Consider the following 8,757-nt stretch of genomic DNA (forward strand, 5'->3'; position numbering starts at 1 on the left):
AATCAGTGATCCTGCATCCACAGACATGTCTGGCACCCAAGAATGCACAGAAGCCTGGAATCAGGACTGGGGCTTGACCATAAATCTCAAGAGACCAAGAAGGCGACAGAAGAAAACAACTGCCTAAGTTTATTACGGAAACAATTAACCACACCGCTTTATGGGACACCTGGCTCCTAAGCCCTTGAATGGTGTAGGATGAGCACAGTTCCAGATGTTGTGCAGGAGGTTCTGGCCGGTTCACTCCCAGAGCAGGGTCCCAGCACTTCTGTACAGGCCTTTATCCCACAAACGGTTCCACCCAGTGGGACTGAGAGATGGGCCGAGCCACATGCCACCCTCCAACAGCTTAGCCCCTGTGGCTGTCAACTCCCTCCTCAGGTGAGTGGGAGGCACAACGAGTCAAACTTGCCCTTCCAGTCAGGGAATACAGGCAGGAGCAGGGGAAAGAGCTGGGAGACTAGACCACCAAGGCTCTGGCTTCCCCAATTTTAAACACTTATAGCCAGATAAAACATTGTATGGCCCCGTTAAGGCTCCTGTTAAAACTGCCTCAATGCTTGAAGCCCTCTGAGCTTTCCCACTGCCACTATTATACAGATCAAACATCAAAACCTCTCCTGTGTTGGCTTAACCCTAATAGCACATATCTGGGGGCTGGGGGAAGTGGGCCTGGGGCAGGGACTTGGCAGCATTTTGTCAGCAAGGGCAATTGAGTTGGAGGTACTGGGGATGAGGCTGGAAGCCTGGGAAGGCCCTCTCCAGCTTGCAGGCAACTACTAGCATCCTGTGCTGGAGGACTGGTATAAAGGCAGTTGCAGCAGCCATAGCAGGAGCCAAGGTCCAGGCCCGGGGGCCATGAATGGACTGGGAGTCCAGACCCGGGGTATGGTAGAGCCTGAAGGGACCAAGGCAGCCACAAACAGGAGCCCTGGGCATGTGCCAGGTCCATGAGTCCAAGGTTTAACCTAAGGGTAAAGGAGTTGCTGAGCTGCAGCAAACTGGATGGAGTCCACGTTGTGGCATGGCATGTGCAGGGACAACGGCAGCGGCTACCTACCAAGGAGCAGGGAAGGCCCCTGAGCTGTGCACGGATGCAAGCACTCCCACATACCCCCTGCAGCTGGAAAGGAACCAGGACAGGGATTGGCAGCCAGTGCTTCCCCAGGAAAACAGAAGGAAAAGAGTGAGAAAGAGGGAAGGAGAAAATCTGGGAAGAGGATGGGGGAGGAGGGTGAGTCCAGACACACTTCTGGGCAATGACCTGCTGGGTACTCCCAGGCCTCAGGGATTCTCAGCCTCTCCAGCAGCCCCTGCTTCTAGGAGACGTACATGAGGTTGCGAGTGCACCAGGTTCTCCAGCGCATGTTGGGCTGCCTGCCCCTCCAGCAGCTGCATGCCCAATCACCTTGGGATGGCTTCCAGCACCACAGCTCCTCTGAGCATGGGGAGAAGCCAAGGCAGCACTGCAAGGTGTCATGCAAGAAGCAGACTGGCTTCCCTCTGCCTCTGCCACCTTTGCCTCCCCACGCTCTGCAGACACAGCAAAGTGGGGCTGGTCCTTTCTTGCTTGGATCCTGACCGTCCACAGCCCAAGCCCAGAAAGAAACCTCGCGGGCTCAAAAACTATTCTGTGGAAGCAGTTTTATTTTTCTTAAAAAATAATAACCAGAGTGGAGGGGGGCCCTTGGCTTCTGCAGTGACAGGGGGTCAATACTTTAAATACACAATCCCCCTGCTGGCAAATGCTGGGAACCAGGTGGCTGGGCCCTGCCACCAGTGTGTTGCCTGCCACAGGCAGGCCCTTCCCCAGCACCGCTGACATTGGCAGCTTGAGAAAAGAGGTAGAGGAGGGGAAAGAGAATTGGGAGCACCAGGGGTGAGAGGAGAACCCGGGGGGTGCTGCACCACGTCAGAACAGCAAGTTCCCCAAAAGAAGTTCCCCAGTGCTGTGGCCCGGGCCTCAGAGCCCATTTCTCCTCAGCAGCCCGGTGGCCTACAGAGCCCTGCCCTCTACAGGAGAATCACAGGCATCCGCACTGCCCTCTGGGACCATGCCGGCTGGTAAGGGTTGTTCTGTCATGCCAGGAGGCCGCCACCCTGCTCAGAGCTCTGGGGATGACAGCTCTGTTTGTCCCTGCAGGGGCGGCACCCGCAGCTCAGCGTTGTTCCTCACCACAGTGAAAAGGCTGACGACAGCCAGCAGTGCCATGACCATCATGACAGAGCAGATGGTGAACATGTTCCGGGTGCCTGTCTTATAGTCACTGTCGTGCAGGATGAGCATGCCCAGGCAGGCCAGCAGGTTCAAGGGCACCCGAAACCAGTTCAGGACACCCGCTTGGTCCTTTTCGGGGATCACCTTCCGGCGGAGGAAGCCCATGGCCGGGAAGTAGAGTCCACAGGAGAGCTCGATAAGCAGGAAGGCTAGGAAGGACTCAGAGGGATTCTCCTGCCCTGGGTTGGTGGAGAACGTCAGCATGAAGAGGGAGAAGAAGACCATGAGGACAGAGAGGGAGAGGATGTGCATGGGCTGTAGGTGGTACCGCTTGGAGGTGGCGATGCGGTACAACGATGAGCCCACCATGCTGGCAGCCATGAAGCTGGAGAAGACGATGCCCAGCGGAGGCCCATGGGGGTCTAGCACAGGTGTCCAGAGGAAGATGAAGATGTAGATGACGCTTTCAAACAAGGCCTGGATGATGCCCAGCAGCAGGACACGCCGGTCCGAGAGGAGGCACTTCAGGCCATCCATGCAGGTCTTGGAAAGCGCCCGCTTCTTACCGTAGTTCTCCTCCCAGTTCTTCATGGCAAAGATGCCAACCAGGGCGAGGAAGGGGATGGACACCATGAAGGGTGCCACCGGGCCCAGCCCTGCCCACTCAGCAAAGAGGTTGGCCACCACGCCAGCCCCCACGGCGATGACATTGTTCCAGAAAGCAGCTCTGGCGAAGGTGGAGGGGATCCACTCAGCGGGGAAGTCGTGCCGCTCCATGTGCTCATGGACATACCATGCCTCAAAGGCGGAGAACAGCAGGGCCGTGGACAGGCCGCCCAGGATCCTCCCTACCACCAGCACGAAGTAATCCCATGACAGCTTGGTGAGGCAGCAGATGGAGTAGGTCAGGGAGAAGAGGATACAGGATTTCTTGCGGCCCAGCCAGTCCACCAGGGAGGTGGAGACCAGCCCAAAGAGGACACTAGATGCAAAGCCACACACGTAGATGATGGCGATCTGGCCCTCCAAGAAGTGGTAGTGCTGGTACAGCTTGTAGAGGTAGGGGCCCTGCAGCCAGTCAGCCGCCAGCGCCAGGAAGTACACCTGGTAGTAGTCCAGCTGGAAGCGCAGGAAGGCCGGGTTGGTGCAGGCGCTGCCCGTGAGCCTGGAGCGGCAAGGGGAGAACTCCAAGCCCAGGCATATCGCCAGCAGGACCACAAAGGCCACGTACGCCGTGAAGAACATGGTGCCTCAGAGCATCCTGCGCGCCCCTGGGGCTCAGCTCCTCGGCTCCTGAGGCCAGAGAGGGACACGCTGTGGGACGGGTGGGAGACAGCCAGCTGCGCGGCCTTGCCGGTCCCCAGGAGAGCCTCCTCCCCTGGAAACACCGAGGACCCTCCCCGCTGGGGCCCCCGGGACACGGACTCCAGCTCAGCCCCAGGTCTTCACCTCCCGCCGGCGTCGCCACCCTGCGCCCGCCCCCACTTCCGCTTCCGCGTTTCCTCTCCTGGGCGCCGCCATGTTGGGCGGCGTCACGTGATCCTCCTCGCTTCCGCATTTCCTCGCCTGAGCACCGCCACGTTAGGCGGTGTCACGCGATCCTCCGTTTCCGCGTTACCTCGCCTGGGCGGTGTCACGTGAGCCCCACTTCCAGGTTGCGGCTTTCGGGCGGCGTCACGTGACGCTCCCACTTCTGCGTTGCCTCTCCCGGGCGTCGCCATGTTGGGCGGTGTCATGTGACCCGTGTCCCCCCCCCCCCCCAACTATGTAACCTTTTCCTTTTTTTGTGACTTTTGACTCCCACTTTTCCTCTATGCCTCTCCCCGCCGCCCTTGGTTGTCATTAAGAAAAGACCCACTGCCCCCCATGCCATCCTTGCATTGCCTGTGGGGGAGTGTGGCCGTGGGCAAGCATGGCCCTGGCATGGGCACAGCACAGCAATGGTGTCGGCATAGCATGAGCACAGGGCAGCATGGGCACAGCCGGAGAGTGCTGCAGGGCAGCCATTAGCAGGGGCCACAAGCCACAGGGCAGCTCCCAGCCTGGTCCCATGGTCTGGCACGCCCAAGTGGGCCCCAGCCCCAGCAGGGCAGGGAGGCCGGAGGTGGCGTGGCCCGCTCCTGGGCTCCTGTGATGGACTGGCTTCTACCCAGCTCGTCCCCAGCTCCCCTGGCTCCTGACACTGGGGGTTCACGGTGCAGGATTACCACCCCCCCATTCAACCCAGCCCCAGTCCCATGACAGCCTCGCCTGGGACATGCTGCCACGCACACTTCTGTTTTCCATCAGTTTATTGCACTATGATATTCGAGAAAAAATAAATGCTCTCTGTCCGCGGCGTCCAGCCACCCCTGGCCTGACTCCGAGGGGGCAGGGGAGGATTCACTGTGCATCATTCCTCATAAAAGTGCAAAGTTTGGGGGCTTTTTTCTTCTGACGACCGAACAAAGCAGCAGCAGCAGCAGCAGCAGCAGCAGCAGTTCCACATGGGACGCCTGGCTCCTGCAGAGAACACCCCCTGCTCGTGCCATGCATGGGGTGGGCTGGGCATATCTGTCCCCCCCCTCCCCACAGACCTGATATGTATGGGAATGTGATGGGGGGCGGGCATTGCCCTGTGCTTGGACCCCAGCCCAGTGACTGTCCCCCACCCAGAAGGGGAATAGAGTCTAGTGGTTAGAACAGGAGGTCAGGGAGACCGGAAGAGTTGGAGGCAGGTTTCCTAAGTTCAATGTGGGCCACACAGCTTCTTCAGCAGGGAAGAGTCCATCTTCAGGAAGCCCCATGGCCCAAGGCGGGACCTGTGTGGGCAAAGGAAGGTCCCCAGGGAGGTCAGCCAGCAAGTTGCCCCCCTCGGAGAACTAGGACCCCTCCCCACAGGCTGATGAGCCCCCTGTGAGCCACAGAGACGCGGGCTTAGCTATGCCAGGCATCAGCAGAAGCCCCATTTTTGCATGAGATGTTAAAAAAAAATCCAAGACCAAACAAACACAGCAGGTGGGGGGAACAGGGAGACGGGAGTGAAGGAGCTGTGGGACAGTCTCTTTGCATGGCTCTTCCCCACAGCTGGAAACAAATGCAGGCCCCCAGAACCCCCACAGGAGACAGCCTGGGCTGGGAAGGGGTGGGGAGGGGAGACATGGGGGAACACAGCATGCAGCTGGGGGGCATCTGTCCCCTGGGACCTACTTGGCATGTACAACGCAGGCAGGCTGGATATATACAGACGCGAGCCTCGGGACAATAGAGAGGCTTGCACATGCACGTTTGCACGTGCTGCCGGAGGAAAGTAGGGCATATGTACAGTGCCGTGCACAGTGTGCCACGGCGGGGCTCAGTCCAGGCCACCATGCGGGGCGGGGGGGCCAGCAAGGTCTTGAGGCAAGCAGAGCCCGGCTCCACGGGGCCCTGGGCTGCCCAGCAGCACCGGCCACCCCCTTCCCTCCGCCCGGTCCGCAAGTGACATTGGCTCCAGCTCTGGCTCAGGGGTCAATGCGGAAGGCAAGGAGCTTCTCCGAGTGCTGGTTGTTGAGGGTCCGTAGGTCAGGCAGGCGCAGCAGCAGCTTGGGGAAGAGGGTGGAGTCATCGGGGTGCTTCTTGGTGACCAGCGTCCGCAGCGCCCGGATCAGGGTCTCCTGCAGGATCTCCACGGCCTCCACGTCTGAGATGCCCGAGCGGTCTGTGGAGCATACAGAGCTGCCCGGTAACACCCTGCCCGGTCCCAAGAGGATCACCTGAGCAAGGAGGCAGCCGTACGGGGTGTATGACACATGCAGCCTCTCTCAACACAGGGACCAAACTCTCTGGGGGAGGGAAGGGAAGAACAGGACTTATAATACAGACCTGTGAACCCCCTGCCCCTCTCTCACACCTGTGGAAGCCCCCAACAACAGCTCGGCAATGCTTATTTGTGAAGGCCCTGGGACAAAACCCACCGGGGCTGGAAGGGGCCAGGCTTTGGCTGCCCTGATACCCCCAGGCTGAGCTGTGCCTTGTCACCAGTGAGGCTTGTAGCCTTCTTCCTGCCTAGGGGTAGAGAGCAGGATCCCCCCCCGCTCCACCCAGAGCACTCCCCCACCTGCGGAGACGAGCACGACGGCCATGAAGAGAGCCATCTCCTGGGCATCGAGCCCCAGGGCGCCCAGCTTCTCACTGAAGTCGAACATGGCATCGAGCAGGGCACCCATCCCCATGGCCTGAAGCCCTCCTAATGCGTGCGTCTCCCCACTCAGGAACGTCACCGCCTTCTCCTTGGGGTCGAAGAGCGCCGCAAAGCGCACCATCAGCACCTGCGGAGAACCCTGGTCAGCGCGCCCTGCCCTGCCCCAGCCTGGCGCACGGCAGGGAGCACCCCTGCGGGCAGCGCTGGAGCTAAGCCACGTGGCCCCAGCAGCTCAGACGGTGGCTGGGAGCAGGGCTTAGGAAATCCGTCTGCGCGGGCGGAGGTGGGGATACCCACAAGGTATGGAGGACTGCAAATACATACAGAACTGGACCCCTGCAGCAGGAGACAGCATGCATGCATACACATGCATATACATGCACACACACACATGTGCCTGCACACACAGAGAACAGGGCCCGATCCCTCCAGCATGGGGCAGTGCATGCATACACACACGTGCACACGCACGCACAAAGCTGGGCTGGCTCCCTCCAGCAGGGCAACATGCATGCACACGTGTGCGCACACACGCACAGTTGGATCCCCCCTGCAAGGGGCAGTGCATTCACACACACAAACACAGACACACACACCTGGAAGGTGCCGGCCTTGAGCAGCATGACCTGGTCCTGCTGACAGAGACCCTGGAAGCCGGGGATGCTTTTGGCGAACTCCACCACCTCCTTGACAGCGGGCGTGAAGCAGCGCGAGAACTCCTCCCACGCCTGCTGCCGGCTGGTGCCCGGGCTGCAGCAGGGGCTGGCGTTGAGCGGGCAGGCCTGGGCAGCATGGCATGGCAGGGTCAGCTCTGCCACACTGGGGTGCCTGGCTCCCAACCCCCCACAGGGGCCATCCTGCTCTGCCCAGCCCCCTGCCCCCCAGGGTGACTCTGGTTTGTCCAGGGCTGGAGGGAGCTGCACAGCTATAGCTGCTGGGTTGTATTTCCAGCTCTGGGAGAGTAGTTGGGTCTAAGGAGGGTGGTTTGGGAGCACAGACTCCTGGGCTCTATTGCCAGCTCTGACTCCAGTGCATGCCCCAGATGCCACTGCTGGCCTCTCTGTGCCTCAGTTTCTCCCCAGATGCCCAGCCGTGCCTGCCCTACGTCCCCCTGGACAAAGGCCCTGTGCTGGGCTCCCCCACTCCGCCCAACTGGGGCCAGTCCCATACTTACAATGCCTCTGCTGGCAGCCCCCCGCCATGGGCAGGTGCGCGGGGGGCTGCCCTCAGCGTAGCTGTACTCGAAGGCGGGGTAGCTCCCGGGGCTGGGCAGGTAGCCAGGCTGCTGGGCACCGTAGAGGTCGTGGCTGTAGCGCCGGGAGGTGTTGTCGGGGTAGCCGGCGGGGTCATACCCGGGGAGACGCAGGCTGGCAGGGTCGTGCTGCCCATAGCTGTAGCCAGGTGAGAGGTCGGCGTAGCCAGGTGGGGGGCCAGGCCCGCCCGCCCGGTCCTGCCTGCTGCCGAAGATGTCATGGTAGGCGCGGGAGATGGCGCCAATGGCCTCCTCCTCCTGGGCCACGGGGCTGGGCGGCGCCTCGCCCTCGGGCCCCAGTCCCGCGTCCAGGGGCGCCTCGCCCAGGCTGCTCATGTAGCTCTGCATCTCATCCAGCAGGCGCTGCTTCTCCCGCTTGGGGATGCGCCCAAAGCGCACGGCTGTGGGGGGCATCGGGGGTGAGTGGGGTGCAACCAGTCCCCGGCAGGGAAGGGTGCAGAGGGGGCCCTGCAGGCGCCCAGGACAGCCCTGCAAGGCTGCAGTGTGGGGGGAGCTGCTTAACCCACCCCCCACAGACCCTCTCACCTCCCGTCCCAAAGTGCCCGGCTGGGCTGGGGGGTACTCACCGTCGCGGGACATGCCGACGGCCAGGCACTTCTTGAAGCGGCAGTGCTGGCAGCGGTTGCGGTTCATGCGCACGATGAGGCAGCTCTCGTTCTTCACGCACATCTTGTAGTGGATGTTCTGCTGGATGCTGCGCCGGAAGAAGCCCTGCCGGCCCCAGGAGTCAGACCCAGCAGCCCGCACCCCAGCCCCTGGGGACCGCGCCATGGTGATGCCCTGCTGGTTGCTAGGAGGGTTTCCCAGCCCCATGGTGCCCCATCGCTTGCTGGCCTGCCCCCCACGGGTGGGTTTCCTTGGAGACAACTCCATGGAGACACCCTGCTGGTTGCTGGGCGGGGTATCCTGTCTGCATAGCGCCCCATCACCTGCTACCTCACCGCCCAGGGGTGGGATGCCCCAGAGACAATTCCATGGCGATGCCCGGGTGGTTGCCGGGGGCATCCCGTTGCCAGGGCCCCACCAGCCTGCCTCACCTTGCAGCCCTCGCAAGCGTGGACGCCATAGTGGAAGCCGGAGGCGATGTCCCCGCAGACCTTGCAG

General features: G+C 61.5%; 2 protein-coding genes across 2 annotated transcripts; both read right to left on the bottom strand.

Moving 5' to 3' along the window:
• Positions 1-1,629: 1,629 nt before the first annotated feature.
• MFSD5 (major facilitator superfamily domain containing 5) lies at positions 1,630-3,654 on the bottom strand. Its single transcript, XM_019555149.1, has one exon. The coding sequence runs from the start codon at positions 3,461-3,463 to the stop codon at positions 2,105-2,107; it is 1,359 nt and encodes a 452-aa protein (XP_019410694.1). The 5' UTR covers positions 3,464-3,654; the 3' UTR covers positions 1,630-2,104.
• Positions 3,655-4,487: 833 nt separating this feature from the next.
• Positions 4,488-8,751, bottom strand: LOC109323528 (nuclear receptor subfamily 1 group D member 1-like). The gene is made up of 6 exons (XM_019555160.1): positions 8,691-8,751; positions 8,220-8,364; positions 7,555-8,033; positions 6,977-7,162; positions 6,297-6,507; positions 4,488-5,897 (listed from the first exon to the last, which is right to left on the bottom strand). The coding sequence occupies exons 2-6, from the start codon at positions 8,320-8,322 to the stop codon at positions 5,701-5,703; spliced, it is 1,176 nt and encodes a 391-aa protein (XP_019410705.1). The 5' UTR covers positions 8,323-8,364; positions 8,691-8,751; the 3' UTR covers positions 4,488-5,700.
• Positions 8,752-8,757: the final 6 nt, after the last annotated feature.

The sequence above is a fragment of the Crocodylus porosus genome, unplaced genomic scaffold, assembly GCF_001723895.1.
Source record: "Crocodylus porosus isolate Cpor-Errol unplaced genomic scaffold, CroPor_comp1, whole genome shotgun sequence".
Lineage (NCBI taxonomy): Eukaryota > Metazoa > Chordata > Crocodylia > Crocodylidae > Crocodylus > Crocodylus porosus.

Excerpts from the sequence above, each read along its gene's own strand:
- MFSD5 (XM_019555149.1), bottom strand. The coding sequence starts at position 3,463 with ATGTTCTTCACGGCGTACGTGGCCTTTGTGGTCCTGCTGGCGATATGC.
- LOC109323528 (XM_019555160.1), bottom strand. The coding sequence starts at position 8,322 with ATGTGCGTGAAGAACGAGAGCTGCCTCATCGTGCGCATGAACCGCAAC. Across the intron at positions 8,034-8,219 it reads CGTCGGCATGTCCCGCGACG|CCGTGCGCTTTGGGCGCATC; the intron begins GTGAGTACCCCC and ends TGCCCCCCACAG. Across the intron at positions 6,508-6,976 it reads TCAAGGCCGGCACCTTCCAG|GTGCTGATGGTGCGCTTTGC; the intron begins GTGTGTGTGTCT and ends GGTTCTCCGCAG.